General features: G+C 37.7%; 1 protein-coding gene across 1 annotated transcript in view; it reads right to left on the bottom strand.

Annotated features, from left to right (window-relative positions):
• GPR158 (G protein-coupled receptor 158) overlaps positions 1-17,374 on the bottom strand; it is a 298,531-nt gene that overhangs the window by 258,526 nt on the left and 22,631 nt on the right. The window contains exon 2 of the mRNA NM_001206442.1: positions 7,680-7,785. Coding sequence (NP_001193371.1) covers positions 7,680-7,785 — 106 coding nt within the window. The remainder of the gene's footprint in view (positions 1-7,679; positions 7,786-17,374) is intronic.

The raw sequence follows: 17,374 nt of genomic DNA, 5'->3' as shown, positions 1-17,374 counted from the left end.
TTTTTTATTTTTAAATAATTATTTTCTTACACAGAGATCGAAAAACAAACTTGTATCAAAGGGATGTTCCACTTCTGGTGTCTAATAGACTCTTCAGACTTGGGCTGACTAAAATTTAATTACTAGCAAATATTATGAAAAGTGCCTTTACCTACACTACTCATAAAAGATCTTATGAATAAGATCTTGTTAACAGTTGTTTTTTTTTTTAATTTCAGGTAGTCCATAAAGTTGATAAAGTAGAAAGCTATAGATCAAGATTTAATGTTTTTATAGCTCAAGCAGACAGATAAAGAGATATATTGAGAGAAAGAGTCTGTTCACCTTAAACAGACAGGATGTGCTCCCTCTTTGTAAATTCCAAAGCAGATACTTCAAAGGTGCCAATATTAGATCAACAAGTTCAAAAAGGCTGGTAATGCAATCCAACGACATGGAATATATACAAAAGAGTGTTATTCAGAAGCAGATACCGAATATTATGATCTTATCATAGTGGAAAAATGGATTTATCTTCTACTCTATGGTACCTGGTATCTGATTCCTTCATAAGAAAAAGAAGCAATTTAAAGGAAAAAATAATACTCCTCTTATGCCTCCTTTCTGGCTCACATTATTCCAGACTCACAATCTAAAGTCAACTAAACATGATTTGACTTTTCCGTCTCACTTCAATCGGAATGTATTAGTCCTGCATAACCATTACCAAAGTGCTTAATGAGTAAGTAGAAATCAAATCCCATAAGCTAGCTTGAATGAAGGTGACAATAATGAACAACCATTTGCTTTATTATTTTCACAGAGCAAAATAAGAAAATCTGGAGTTTGGCAGGCACAATCACATGTGGTATGAGAATTCAAGGTATTTCCAATACAAGGGTAGGCAGAGCTTTGCTTTTGGATGGAAATACCTTTTAGTGGTTTCCTTTACAGTATACTAGACATATAAAATCTTAGGGCTGCAAAGATACTTAAGAGGCACCTACTTCAACTATACAGCTAATGGTGCATGAAATTTTTATGAGCCCTGCAAAATTCCTCCCTCCTTCCCTCTCTCCACCCCCACTTTCCCCTAGCCACAAGATGGCAACAGCCACTGGCGACCCCTTGCTCTGTTGTTGGAAACACCTTTCTCTGAACAAGAGAGCAAGCTCTGAACAAGAATTTGAAAAAGGATAGATACATGTATATGTATAACTGAATCACTTTGCTGTACACCTGAAACTAAAACACTACTGTTAATCAACTATACTCCAAGATAAAGTAAAAAGTTAAAAAATAAAATAAAATAAGAGAGACCTAGTTTTCCTTTAACTGACTTGTTAAGCATCTCAGTACAGTTATTTTGAAATAATATTTTCTAGCCCTAGTTTTGGAACAATACAGAATATCTAGTCCAAATAACTCTCAGGAGCATAGTGAAAACTCTGAAAATATAATCAGTTTTCTATTAATTTTAGAAAGGACTATATAACAAAATCAAACAAGTTAGGTCTTCAAACAACTTCAAAAAGAAATGGGGAGTTATACGGTAGTAGTATGGCCTCTTTTGATTAAACCTAGTAAAACAGCCATACTTGCCTGAATCAGAAGACAACTAGCCTAAAAGAAAGACTTAGAAGCATACTGACAGCAGTCTTCAAATATCTGTGTGTTTGTTACGAAGAAAAAAAAAAGTTTAACTTTATTTTGAGCAATTCCATGGGGAGAAACCAAAAGCAGTAACTCTATATTATAAGCAGGCCATCTACGCACAGAGTGGGCAGCCTCTATTAATTCAATAAATGTGCCAGGCACTGTGCTGGGCACCACTGAACATCTGATCACTACCCTACATCCAAGGAGAAGAGTGGGATTTCACATCATCACATTTTGTATTGGTAATCAGAGAAAACAGAATCAGTACTACAAACACAATGGAAATGTAAATATCTAGAAGATTATCAGCATTTACTTTTTTCCATTTACTGGAAGACTTTTTACAGTTTTCAGTGTAAAATAATGGCATTCAAAAGTTGGCTGATTTCTCATTATTAATTTTCAATTAAGTTAATACAGCAGATTATACGGATGATTACATTAGCCAAAATTCATTTCAAATGGTCCTTAAATGCCCCTTAGTGAATTTAAGGAAAATGATTCACCCACATAAGGAAATTCCGGGATTTGAAAGGCTTCAATAACTCGTGTGGCTTGACTGCACTGTAAGCTAGGCCATATTCAAAAGCCTGGCATGTCCACTACACTGTCCAGTGTCCAGTAGTTGCATGTGGCTGTTTTATTTTTCAAATCAGGATAATGAGGCCAAGGACCTGAATTCTTACTTTCATTTAGTGATTTCCAGTATAGGCATATGAAGCTTGTGGCTATCATACTGAACAGGACAGTTCTAGAGACAGGTGAATGATAATACTCATAATGCAGCACTTTTCTAAAGTATTACCTTTTGTATTTGACCATCCAAGGGGATTTACAGAGTATATTATTTTAAATTGCAAAATATTTACAATTCTTCATAATATCAGTAAGATGGTGTGTGACCTGGAAAAACTTTTCCCACACAAAGATTTTCTGATTATCTCAAAGTGAACTACTTATTTCTGAACTCGAAGATTATTCATCACTCTTTACAAAAAAAGGCAAGTGTTCTAAATTCGCTGTCCTGCTCAATGATGACAAGTGGATGTCAGCAGTGTGTATGCAGCAGGTACTTTTTAAAACATATAAGCTCTTCCTTCAAAGTAAACGTGACATTTTAATAATCCGTGAGAAAGCCTTTTGAAGTGAGCATTTTGAAAATGGATTTGGAAATGTTTTCAGTGTTATGTGGTTTTTGTTGTCAAAAACTATAAATACTCACATAGCCATACAGCTTAAACTTGGAAATAAAATTTCCTTATCTATTTGAAAATATTCCCCATGAAAGTCTGAGTGGGTTCTTAACCTATTCTTTTAAAATATTAAAATGCCCAGCTTTCCAATTAGTTTTCAGGGACCAATTGACATCAGGTAAAATGAAAAACTTCTAGCTATATTTCTGGGAAAAAAAAAAAAACCTTTGCAAAATTGGAAACTGAAAAATGAACACTGTTATTTAGCAAATACAGTCAACAATTTACTTCTTCAATGTGGACTGACATATCCTTCTGAGGCATATTTTCAACTATGACAGACATTAAAATTAAGTATAAAAATAAACTGAACTGAGAGACCTCTGAATCACTGCACTGCTAAGTATTAAACTAAGACTTTTTAAAATTTTAAATGGTGAAGCATAATAAATCACAATACTATCACTGAAAAATTTTCAAAAATTGTAACCAAATATATTTGGAGAAGGAAATGGCAACCCACCCAGTCTTCTTGCCCAGAGAATCCCCATGGACAGAGAAGCCTGGTGGCCTACAGTCCATGGGGTCACAAAGAGTTGGACACAACTGAGTGACTAACAACAATATTTATTATTATAAAATATAATCTACATTAAAACAATGTTTCATTTTTATCTCAACCCAATTAAGTTTTCTTATAACATACAAAATATATTACAAAAGATGCATATACTTTACAGATTAAAAAACATACAAATACTATTTGTGAATGCTTAAAGCATTTTTACTAATAGAATATAATCAAAAAGTTTCAAGGTCACTGTTCCATACTTCAAATAGTGACTTTAAAAAATCCTCTGAAGGAAACAAGCAAAAGAAAACCTTTAAAACAAAAATAACAATTTATGTCAATGTTTTTAATAAACTATTTTGTAGGAGAGGATTCTGTGTACCCAAATGAAACAATGATATGAAATAGGTCAAGAATTATTTGAATGGCCACAGAAAACATGATTGAGTCCAGGTAACAGTGATCTGGATCAGTTATAAAAATGGCCAAAATAATCCTGGAATCTGGTTCAACTCACGGTGTCAACTGAGATCTCATTTTACTATGCTCTTCAAAAAGCACTTATTGGCCTCCTAAATTCGGTAACAACCCAAACTTGTTGAGAAATCATTTTCCTCACAAACCATCCCATGCCTTCCTAAAATGCTCTTGAAGCTTCTGTCACTGGTTACATACTACTTATTTGTTTCCAATATCAGACTCTGTATTTAGTTTAAGATACCTCAGAGGCTGAAAAGTCAACACACTAGGAAAAAAAAATTTTTTTTTAAGTGAAAAGCTTGCCTCAATTACAACTTAGAAATTTGTTACTCCCTGTGGTATTTACAAGAGAAGAATGTTAAACATTGGTAAAAAATAAAACCCACAGTAAACATGATGCAAGTTTCTGTTTCTAATGATGTGGATTTTCATAGACAGGCCCCTGTTTTGTTATTTAATCATTAAAGTCATGTCCAACTCTTTGTGACCCCATGGACTGTAGCCCACCAGGCTCCTCTGTCCATGGGATTTTCCAGGCAAAAATACTAGAATGGGTTACCATTTCCTTCTGCAGGGGATCCTCCTGACCCAGGAATCAAAACCACATCTCTTATGTCTCCTGCACTGGCAGCTAAGTTCTTTACCACTGAGTCACCTGGGCAGCCCAGACCGACCCATACCTCTTACAAATACCAATCATGTTAAATACGTCCCAAAACAAGTCAGTTTACACAATGATCCTTGGGTCTGTAACAGATTTGTGACAAGCAACGAAAGAGAGCCAGTACAGATGAAAAACACCCTGAACACGAGCTTTGTTTCGGTTTTACCAAGCAGTAAAAACATCAGTAGAAGCCAGTAGAACCCTAGTCTCCAATTCACATCACTACAGAGAAGGAACTGAAAGGCTATCATTACTCCTGAGTCTGAGAATGTGGTGTAGACCAGCTGCAGTGCCTACGGTGACCAGCACCAACTCCAGAACCTGACAGAAGCCCCACAGAAAGATGTGATGAGTTCCAGTCCAGCCCTGTGTCCATCAGACTATGCACCAGAGGCTGCCAATCTAGGACACCAAGATCTCCTACTCCCAACACTAGGACCTCAGCAAGTGAGGGGGTCCAGGGATCCAGAGTTTAAGTCAAACAGGCACTTTGTAGATTTACTGTTTGTTGATGTTATTTTTTGATCACTGAACCTTTGTACAACATTGTCAAATGAGATTCACTGAACTGTTCGTTGTCTTACAGGGTGAGTTTTTTCATTTTTTTCCTATAGGAATTGAATAAATACAATGCTGCCATATATAAAGCCAAAAGTTACACATTTCACCCTAATCTCTGTTTACCAGAACAAAGGATAATATTTTATCTTGAAATAATTTAGTTTATTTGACAGCTTTAAAAAGACACAACCCACAGAAAATTGATAAGCCTGATGTAATGAAAATAAATCAATCTTCTAAAAAGCCATCCAATAAGACCACCTAGTCAAATAAACAGATGTGCTATAAGGAAAAAGAAAACTACATCAAGATTATTAGAGGCAAGCAACAACTGTAACAGACTGATAAGCAAATATCTCCTTGTTTCTGGACAGACTGCTGATTGAACCACCCAGGAACACCACTGAAACAAGGCTATACAGAAATAAGCACACACAGATCAATATCCATGATCTGACACTCATGCAGAAAAAAATTCCAACCTGGCTAAAAGACAAAGCTATGAAGCGCTATGCCACTGGCATGGACACAATAATCAGGTTAAAGATATTTACCAAATCACTGAAATTCATATGTTTAGAAATGCCAGAACCATCCAAAGGGAAGTGGGAACTTGGAAAAGTTCAAATCCATAAGAAAAATATCAAGCAGAGGTGAAAAGGGCATCTTGACCTCTGTGACTTGACAAGACAGAAATACTTCATTTACATAATAAGGTCCCAACTGGGAAGAAGGAAATGATGGCGATCAAGGTGGGGTGGAGGGTGGGCTATGTGGAAGTATATCAAGATGTGGGAGTCAGGGTGTGTGGGTTACTGAGTAAGTGGGGGTCGTGGGAACATGCTGGGACTATGTGATGGGCTTAGAGAGATATAGGGGACTATGCGGGTTCCTAGGGAGATTAGGGGGTGAGAGGGTTGAGGGATATTGTGGTGGGAAGAACAGAGGGCAGGTGAAGGTGTGGGTGGAATGTAGGGGGGATGTGTGGAACTGTGGAAGATTATTTGGGTCATGGTGGGCTACAGGGAAATGTGGCAAAAATTCAAACTGAAGATGTAGATTACTACATTTACAGGAATATCCCCTATTTTAAATAAATCATGCTGACTTTCCTCATAAATTCATGGACTCAAAGTAGAGACAGCTGAAGTATTTAAGGTCAGGAGTTTTAGTGTACCCTTGTTTTAGAGCATGTGGGGACTTGAGAAATAAGATTACTAAAAATGAAATGAGGATGTCATCACATGCCACCTCTGAAATTATAGAATATCAGTTGATACTAACTAAAAAGGACACAAGCACCCAAATACCCATAGCAGCATTATTTACAATAGCCAAGATATGGAAACAACCTAAGTGTCCATCCGCAAATGAATGGACAAAGAAGGCGTGGCATATATTACATATATGTATATACAGGCTTCCTCAATGGCTCAAGCAGTAAAGAATCCCCTGGAGGAGGGCAGAGCAACCCAATCCAGTATTCCTGCCTGGAGAATCCCATGGACAGAGGAGCCTGGTGGGCTAGAGTCCACAGGGTTGCAGAGAGTAAGATATGACTGAAGTGACTGAGCACACCCAAAGTCACAATGGGATACTACTCAGCCATAAAAAGAACAAAACGTTGCCATCTGCAGCAACATGGACGGACTTGGAGGGCATTATGCTAAGTGTAATTGGTCAGAGAAAGATGAATACTCTATATTACTTAAATGTAGAATCTAAAAAATGCAACAAACTAGTGATTATATTTTAAAAAAAAAAAAAGGAAGCAAACTCACAGATTCAGAGAACAAACTAGTGATTATCAGTGAGGAGAGGGAATGAGGGGAGGGGCAATATGGGGGTAGAGGAAAAAAGGGTTATTATGGGATTATATGAAATCATCTGTGTTAAACTTGACAATTGTAAAGCACCACAAAATTTAAAGACTCTTTCATTCAATTAAAAAAAAATTTTTTTAAAGAAGACAAGTGACAGTCTTATTTCCAGACAAATGATTTCTCCGCCTCTTCCTTGCCAACTGGAATTCCATGAAATTAAGTACGGACAGGAATTGAACACTGCAGAACACACACCAAATACACACATCTCCTTTCCAGTTTCCTGCAAACAGTTTTCTCCTTCTTCTCAGTATCTCCTGGCTATACTTTCTCTACTGCTTTTCTGACAGATGGCAGGGTGTCTGAACGAATAGCATCACTGTTTCAAAAAACATCATATTCCATAAAATGTGCATAATTTGGTTGACCCCTATTGGGATGGTTTCTCACTTCATGGCTATTTTAATTTCCAGCTCATTTTGAACAGTAGGGTCAGACTTTGACTAAAGCCAAACTTCAGACATAATTTTAGTTTCAGCCTTCTCTTAGTCCCTAAATGAATAGTTATTCTGCACAAATTTCATTTTCTACTCCTCTTTCAGTTCATTTGGCAACAGTCAGGCATGCATAACAGATTTTTCCCCCCAGTAAGATACTTCTTGTTCACTTACACACACAAATACAAGCTACTCAGAAGTAATATATTTCTGAGCTTCTGATTTCAGAGAATTTTATCTCCGTTTTCTTACCTCTGAATTATTAAGGTGACATTTGTGAGTTCCTGAAAACCAGCCATCACTTGAACATTGGTCAATGTCCACCTTCTGAAGATTTATGTCTACTTTCATGACACCCCTTAAAACAGAGAAAGACAAAAAGAACAAATTAATCTGAGCCTTTACAATTTCTAATTCCGTGTTCTAACCTAAAAATCAGACAAATCAGCACAAGAATGCACTAAAATTCTCCAAATTGCCCACTCATACTCATCTAAAGTGTGCCAGTGTAGGTAGAGACAAAAGAACAGAAACAGCAAGTTATTAGTTTTGTGTAAGCACCAAAGGCGGGCTCTGCACTGTTCCTGTTTCAGCTCCCTGTATAATGCCTGGCACACACCAGCTGTTCAATAAGTATTTGTTGATTGGCTAACCTCCAGACAGAATCACTCTGGACATGGTAGCAAAGTTGACTCGGAAATAATACTTGCTCCCAATACCTCTTTTGTCAAAATAAATTTTTTTTAAAGCCCTCATCTCATTTCTTTCTACTTCTACTCCCCAATGCAGGGCCAGGGATGGGAAGTTTGGGGCAAGGGAGGAGGAGGGAATGAGTTAAGAGGGGGAGATAAGATCAGAAAAAAAAGCATCTCTTTCCTCAAATTCCTTGTATTATAGTTTTTCTAGCTACAAAACATACACATAAAATAACAAAACAAATGTAAAAGCTATACAGCCAACAATTTTTAAATTTAAAATATTATTTAAAAACATCAGTGATTACATTGTGCCAAACTAAATCACCTCTCAGAAAAGGAATACGGTACAACAGCTAATTCAGGAAGCCTAATACCATATGTTACGACTCATTTTTCTCATCTGTTTTCTCTTTTTAAACTACTGTGAAATTTTCTCACAGAGTTGCTTAATGTCTTTTGGGCTTCATCTAGAGTGAATAAATCATTTACTTTTTAAGGCTGTTTCCATTCTTTTCATATTAACCTGTAAAGTATGTACTACACTACCTAGTACTACCATGCTTAAAAACAGAGGCACAGCAAAACCTGATATCAGTTTTTAGTTATCCAGACAACCCAGAGTATGTGTAAGTTCATTTTTCAGAGGATCACTCAAAGGATGATGCAAAAATTTATCATAAAAACCTTAAGAGAAATAGCCCCAGTTTGCAAAATACTACCGCTGTGGGCTATAATCCCATAAAACAAATACTATTCATGCAATAAAGAGCTAAACTTCCAAGTAGTAAAAGTGAGTCGCTCAGTCATGTCCAACTCTTTGCAACCCCATGGACTGTACAGTCCATGGAATTCTCCAGGCCAGAATACTGGAATGGTAGACTTTCTCTTCTCCTAACGCCTTAAAACCATTTGCTCTTTCAACACATATTTATTGTCTGGTATATCACAATAAACTGTGGAAAAATTCTGAAAGAGATGGGAATACCAGACCACCTGATCTGCCTCTTGAGAAATTTGTATGCAGGTCAGGAAGCAACAGTTAGAACTGGACATGGAACAACAGACTGGTTCCAAATAGGAAAAGGAGTTCGTCAAGGCTGTATATTGTCACCCTGTTTATTTAACTTCTATGCAGAGTACATCATGAGAAATGCTGGACTGGAAGAAACACAAACTGGAATCAAGATTGCCGGGAGAAATATCAATAACCTCAGATATGCAGATGACACCACCCTTATGGCAGAAAGTGAAGAGGAACTCAAAAGCCTCTTAATGAAAGTGAAAGTGGAGAGTGAAAAAGTTGGCTTAAAGCTCAACATTCAGAAAACGAAGATCATGGCATCCGGTCCCACCACTTCATGGGAAATAGATGGGGAAACAGTGGAAACAGTGTCAGACTTTATTTTTCTGGGCTCCAAAATCACTGCACATGGTGACTGCAGCCATGAAATTAAAAGACGCTTACTCCTTGGAAGGAAAGTTATGACCAACCTAGATAGCATGTTCAAAAGCAGAGACATTACTTTGCCAACAAAGGTTCATCTAGTCAAGGCTATGGTTTTTCCTGTGGTCATGTATGGATGTGAGAGTTGGACTGTGAAGAAGGCTGAGCGCCAAAGAATTGATGCTTTTGAACTGTAGTGTTGGAGAAGACTCTTGAGAGTCCCTTGGACTGCAAGGAGATCCAACCAGTCCATTCTGAAGGAGATCAGCCCGGCATTTCTTTGGAAGGCATGATGCTAAAGCTGAAACTCCAGTACTTTGGCCACCTCATGCGAAGAGCTGACTCACTGGAAAAGACTCTGATGCTGGGAAGGATTGGGGGCATGAGGAGAAGGGGACGACAGAGGATGAGATGGCTGGATGGCATCACGGACTCAATGGACGTGAGTCTCAGTGAACTCCGGGAGTTGGTGATGGACAGGGAGGCCTGGCGTGCTGCGATTCATGGGGTCACAAAGAGTCAGACTCGACTGAGCGACTGATCTGATCTGATCTGATACATGCATATCAAGATAAGAGATGCCACGGTCTCTCCCAAGAAACCTCAAAGGTTTAAAATGTCTTTAAAAGTATCAGAATATTTCATAGAGAATGGATGCTAAATTCTGGGGAATGTGGAAAGTTAACACCTGGGGTACAACAGGCATTCTATAAACACTGGTTGACTTGCTGTCTTCATCAATCAGGACTTCACATAAAATTGTGTTCCACATATTCATGCCAATCAGGCAAGCCCACCCCAGGCTCCACTTAGATCTTTTGAAAACAATATATTCAGCTTTTCATTCTTTTAATATATTACTTTTCAAGCATCTACTATGGGCCAAAATTATTCTTGGCCTCTGACATTACTAAGCTGAAAAAAAAAAATTCCTGCCTTCACGAAGTTTAACTCTAGTCAGATAAATAATAAACCACGGCTATAATAAATAAGTATTCTTCCTCAGAAAATTTCATGAATAGAGGAGCCGGATGCTGAGCACATACATAATAAATAAGTAAATTACACTTAGTAATACAAACTAAAAAGTGAGATGGAGGGAAAAAACTACCTTCAAGTACGTAAGGGGGATGGACGGGAGTACAGAGAAGGTTAAGATTTTTTCAAAGGGTGATCAGGATAGGCCTCACTGAAGTAAGATTTCTAACTCACTGGTTCAAGGTACAATTACGGGCACTTCTGTATCCACACACTAAGTTACCAGTCATCTTCTTCTATGACATAAAATTTCCCACTGAACTATGCCCGCTACATTTTTATTTTTTATTTTTTGACTTTTGCCTTGAATTTTATTTGCACTTGCCTGTTTTAATTTGCCTATAAAGTTACTTCTGCTATTTATTTATTTTTTTTTTGGTTTTTAAATTTTATTTAATTTTTAAACTTTACATAATTGTATTAGTTTTGCCAAATATCAAAATGAATCCACCACAGGTATACATGTGTTCCCCATCCTGAACCCTCCTCCCTCCTCCCTCCCCATACCATCCCTCTGGGTCGTCCCAGTGCACTAGCCCCAAGCACAGGTTAGGAATGTAAGTAGCAAATCAATAAAAATATACATTTCTATTCCACAGGTTTTTTTCCACTAACCGCTACACTTCAGTCGCAAGATAGTGAAGATCTCAAAACCCTCCAGAGCTGGCTTAGGAACAAGGGCTAATTAGGGATTCCAGAAGGATGCAATTACCTCTGGTCCCTTCCCTGAGAAATCTGGTTTAAGAAACTGGTATCTTAAGGGCTAGAGTTTTCCGCCTTTTTTTTTTTTTTTTAATTCCACATTCCTACACGAGAACCAAAAAGTCGCCGTAGACTTGAAACCCAGTTCACAATGCTCCGAGGGCTCAGTGCAAAACCACCAAAGGTAATGAGCCATGTGCTTACCAGCTGGGAAATCAATGCTGACTCATCTTCATTAGTACCTGGGCCTTGGCGCCTGGGGAGCTACAAAGCCCTCGGGAAGGCACCAACACTTCCTGCAGGGGAAGTGGAAGTCTGCGAGACTAAGTTGGAAGAGAAAGCTCTCCGAGTGGCGAAAATCATGCAGCCAAGTGCAAGCTGCTGCTGCTGCTAAGTCACTTCAGTTGTGCCCGACTCTGTGTAACCCCATAGACGGCAGCCCACTAAGCTCCAGTGCAAGGCAGACGCTCAAAAACTAAAAGCCTCACGCATGCGCGCTGGCAGGGCTTGGGCCTGGGAAGACCCACGCCAAGCCTGGGCGCTGTTCCCCTGAGCACTCTCTTCTGAGGCTGAAGTGCTGCTACCACATCCGGTGAGCCGGCACCACTGGGAAGCGCTGAGGGCCCGGAAGTGGCTGATGTTTTGTGGGTTGAAGACTGGAAGACAAGGGCCAAAAAGAGACTGGTAAGTGGTCTCCAGAGAATGGAAAATATAGCAGATAACGTTCCCCAAATCTTTGGGTGCTTAGCTGACCTGCAGACTAGCATTTTTCTCTCCTTGTTTCTTTGACTTCTACAAGGCCTCAAAGCCAAAACAAGATTCATCCGCCAACCAAGTTTGGAATTTCCTTAACGTTCTCTGTGTATGGGCTTCCGTCCTTACAGTTACCTGGTAGATAACTTGTTTGTTATGAAACTCATCCCCCAAATCAAAACAACTTGTCAAGTTCCTTAAATTCTACTCCCTCCAGGTACCTTGACCCTTCCCCTCCATTTCTGCTAATCCTGCCTTGTTCAGGCCTTCTTCATCTCTCATGGAGCTAAAAAATTTCTGTAATAGTTTACTTATTTGGCCCTGTCTGGCATTGCTCCAATGAAGGTCTCGATTTGTAGGCCCTTCTTTAAGAAAGGTTTAGCGTCCTTCTTTAAGAAACAAGTACAAAATCATTAATATTTATTTTTATCACAATATGACCCTTTGGCCTTACGTGTTTGTGTTACTACTGCTGAATGGGTAGTAATTTCATTACTAGAAGGCTTTTCTATACCAGGATGGCTAGCGATAACTGAGACGTGACTACAAACTAATTTAGTATGTATTGTTAAATAATTCAGAACTTCTGCTTAACCAATTTCCAAAAATGCCCACAGCCCAGGGAAAATGTAATGGAGGGAAAATTGTAGTAGAAAGAGACCATTTAGTTATATCTTCCTTTTGCAAATTAAAAAAAAAAATAACAGTTGACCACAAAACTCATTGTTAGTGCTTGATCCAGGACCTTAGAAATTTCCCCATGCAAGCACGGGGCCCTAAAGCTTAAGCATCAAATGCTGCTAAATCAATATTTCCCACTCTCCTGAAGAATGAAATCCAGGTTCCTTGGTATAACATTATATCCAGGCCCCTCTTGTTTCTGACTTCTCCATTCACTCACTCACATACATTCTTTGTTCTAGACAATTCAGAATTACTCTGAGAGGTCCTAAATAATTCATGTTATCTCAGAAAATCATTCTTTTATAGATACCTTTATACCTGAAGTCCTTTTGCCTAAGCTGTGCTCTCCTTATTGTAGCCTCTATCTGGCTCTTTTCTAAAACCATATATATAAACTACAAGTCTCATTTAGAAACTACTTCTCTATTCTCCACATGATATACTATGCTTACCTTCTTCATACCATTAGTACTCTCTGTTATAATATTTGGTTTTTAATGATTGTTTTTCCCATGGGCAAAATTTCCATTGTCTGTGTCTTTTTAATATTTTCCCTCAGCTCCTAAATCAGCCACCCCAAAAAGTAACCGTGGAAAATGGCAGATGCTAGAGAGATGCAAATAGTAGCTTAAAAAACCATGACCAAAAAGGGAGAGAGAGAGTGAAAACCTGAGCAAACAGAAAACTATCATGGACTGCTATGGGCTAATGAATGGAAAGGAAAACTGGATAGGTTGACAGAAAGTTTTGAAATTCTGCTTTTGTTTCTTCACCATCTCACCTTGGGCAATGTTTTTCCTTTTCCATCAATACAAAAATTGACAGTAACATCCCATTAGTCAACATTGAAGGGGAATCAGGGCAGAAGTTCAGTCAAAATTGAAGAGTTGATAAAAACCAGATGCTGGTAGACCAGCTGCGCTCAGTGGTTTACTCCGAACAATAGATGATCAGAATAAGGTCTGGTGCCTAACAGGGGTTACTTACATAACAAAAACCTAAAACTTATGGCTCTGGCTTTGGGTCCAGGCAGAGGCAAAAGCTGGAAAGGCCTTAAAAGAAATGGTTAAAGCCAGAACATGGTGAGTCTTAAAGGACAATGTAGGAATGATACTGGAGACAAAAAAAAAAAGCAACCTTTGTTGTATAATAGTTGGAAGTTTGGCAAAGCTGTTACCTGCGAGCAAATGAACTTGTGGATATGGCCAAGAAATGTTATAAGTAAAATGCAGAGAGTACTCTCTGGCTTTTTCCAGCTGACTGTGATGGAATGCAAGGAGAAAAGCATGAACTAAAGAAGAGCTGCTTGTTTTTTGTTTTCGTTTTTTTGCTTTTTAATTTTTTTAAATTATGAAATAAATATAATAAAACATACTGTCATAACCATGTTTAAGTGTAGGTTAGTAGTGAAACTGTCAGTCGCTCAGTCATGTCCAATTCGTTGTGACCCCATGGACTGCAGCCTACCAGGCTCCTCTGTTCGTGGAATTCTCCTGGCAAGAATACTGGACTGGGTAACTATTCCCTCCTCCAGAGGATCTTCCCAAACCAGGAATCAAACCAAGGCCTCCCACATTGTAGACAGATTCTTTACCAGTAAAGATTCATTTGCCGCAGATTCTGAGCCACCAGGGAAGCCCACAGTTTAGTAGTATTAAGTATGTCATATTGTTCTGCAAACGATCTCCAGAACTCTTTTCATCTTGCAGAACTGCAATTCTGAATCCATTAAACACCTCCCCTTGAGTGTGAGCTTAACTTAGTGATTCATTTAGAATAAAGTATGGAAAATGAAAAATAGTAACTTTAGAATGGACAAACCTGAGAAACACCACACTATCTAAGTGACCAAGGTTAACATCACCAGTAAAAAGACATATGGATACTGTGTACTCTGTGGTATAATGCAGTGAGAAGGGCATTTTCCCTCTGTTGTTTTCTTAGACAAGTTTGTTGTCTAAGAAACTTTTTGTTTCATTAGACAAGTTCAAATTAAGGGATAGTCAACAAAATACTTTACCAGCACACTTCAGAAGTGTCAATTGTAAGAGAATATGGTTTAAAGGCAAGAAATGACTGAGAAACTTACAGATTGGAGAAGACTAAGGAAATATGAAAAGCAAGGAACTATGAGGAAAATATTGAGGAAATATGAAAAGCAAGTGATATATTAGTTTGCAAGGGCTGCCATAACAAAGTACCCAGACTGGATGGCTTAAAAAACAGAAATTTATTTTCTTATAATTCTGGAATCTAAAAGTCCAGAAGCAAGGTGTCAGTTGGTTTCTTTTGAGGCCTCTCTCCTTGACTTGTAGATGGCTGTCATCTCTCTGTGTCTTCATATGATCCTTGTGTGTTCTTGTGTCCTAATTTCTTCTTAGGAAGACACAAACATCTTGGATTAGGGCCCATCCTAACAAGATCATTTTAACCTAATTATCTCTTTTAAGATGTTGTCTCAAAATACAGTCACATTCTGAGGTGCTGAGGGTTAGGATTTCCATGTGTGAATTTTGGGGAAACATAATTCAGTTTATAAGATATGATAACCTATTTGGATCCTGGAAGAGAAATAGAACATTAATGGAAAAACTGAGGAAATAAGAATAAAATCTGTAACTTAAGTAATAGTGTTGTACTAATATGAATTTCTTAATTTTGATCATTTCATGGAAGATGTTAATGTTATAGGAAGTTTGGTGAAGCGTATGCACCTAGGTAAGGTAATGGAAACTTTATTATCTTTGCTAATCTTCTGAAAGTCTAAAAATATTTCAAAATAGTAACAATTTTTAGTTATAAAAAAACTAAATTTGAGAAAATAAATGGAGACTCAAGAATTAAAGAGAAAATATGCAAACAGGAAATATGCAAATAAATGCAGAATGAATAGATACAAAGGAATTTAAAAAAAAAAAAAAACTATGTTAAAGACTTTATGTGGATCACAACAAACTGAGGAAAATTCTTTAAGAGATGGAAATACCAAACCACCTTACTTTACTCCTGAGAAACCTGTATGCAGGTCAAGAAGCGACAGTTAGAACTGGACATGGAACAATGGACTGGTTCAAAATTGGGAAAGGAGTACATCAAAGCTGTACATTGTCACCCTGCTTATTTAACTTATATGCAGAGAACATCATGCGAAAGCCAGCCTGGATGAAATACAAGCTGGAATCAAGATTGCTGGGAGAAATATCAATAACCTCAGATATGCAGATGAAACTACCCTTATGGCCAAAAGCAAAGAGGAACTAATGAGCCTCTTGATAAAGGTGAAAGAGGAGAGTAGAAAAGCCGGCTTAAAACTCAACAGTCAAAAAACAAAGATCATAGCATCTGGTCCCATCACTCCATGGCAAATAGATGGGAAAACAATGGAAATACTGACAGACTTTTGCGGAGGGGGCTCCAAAATCACTGCAGATGGTGACTGCAGCCATGAAATTAAAAGACGCTTGCTCCTTGGAAGAAAAGCTATGACAAACGTAGCCAACATATTGAAAAGCAAAGACATTCCTTTGCCAACAAAGGTCCATCTAGTCAAAACTATGTTTTTTCCAGTAGTAACATATGGATGTGAGAGTTGGATCATAAAGAAGTGCTGAAGAACTGATGCTTTCAAACTGTGGTGTTGGAGAAGACTCTTGCCTCCCTTGCATTGCAAGATCAAACCAGTCAATCCTAAAGAAAATCAACTTAGAATATTCACTGGACGGACTGATGCTGAAGCTGAAGTTCCAGTACTTTGGCCATCTAATTCGAAAAGCCTACTCATTGGAAAAGACCCTGATGCTGAGAAAGAATGAAGGCAGGAGAAGGGGACAACAGAGAATGAGATATTTGGATGGCATCACCAACTCAGTGAACGTAAGTTTGAGCAAACTCCAGGAGATGGTGAAGGACAGGGAAACCTGGTGTGCTGCAGTCCATGGGGTTGCAAAGAGTAGGACACAACTGAGTGACTAAACAACAACACCACTAATTATTTTCTGAAAGTTACCTGAAAGATGACAGTTAAAAGTTCTAACACCTGATATTTTTTTAGTGGTATACTAGAAATTGAAGGAAATGCTTAAGTTAGTAAAATTTGCCTCTATCAACTCTATACTTTGAAGGAAAAACATTTTCTTTTAAGATGTTCTCTTGAAATCAAAAATGTTTGTTATCACTGATGCTGTTTAACATAGTTACTGAAAGTCACAACCAATTCAAGAATTCTAGGGAAAAAATGATATGTAAAGATCTGAAGAGAAAAGAGTAAACTGTCATTATTTGTAGATGATATGATCCTTTATTTAGCAGTAAAATCAACAGACAAATATGAGAACAATAAGAAAGTTCAGTAAAGTTGGTAGATACCAGATCAGTGTTCAAAAATCTCTATATACACCAACAATTTCCAACAAAAAGTTATAACTAAAAATATTCCATTTAAAATAGGACAGAACCCATTATGTTAGTAGGTAACTTAATCAAGAATACACAAAACTTTTATGGAGAAAATTTGAAACTCTAATGAAGGATGAAATAGATGATCTGAATAATGGAAAGACATCAAATTCTCTCAGGGAATAATTTACTGTATTAAAAATGTCAATTCTCATCAAATAGAGCTATAAATT

The sequence above is a fragment of the Bos taurus genome, chromosome 13 (genome assembly GCF_002263795.3).
Source record: "Bos taurus isolate L1 Dominette 01449 registration number 42190680 breed Hereford chromosome 13, ARS-UCD2.0, whole genome shotgun sequence".
NCBI lineage: Eukaryota > Metazoa > Chordata > Mammalia > Artiodactyla > Bovidae > Bos > Bos taurus.
The sequence above is the reverse complement of the archived record's forward strand: the minus strand, read 5'-3'. Positions and strand labels throughout refer to the sequence as shown.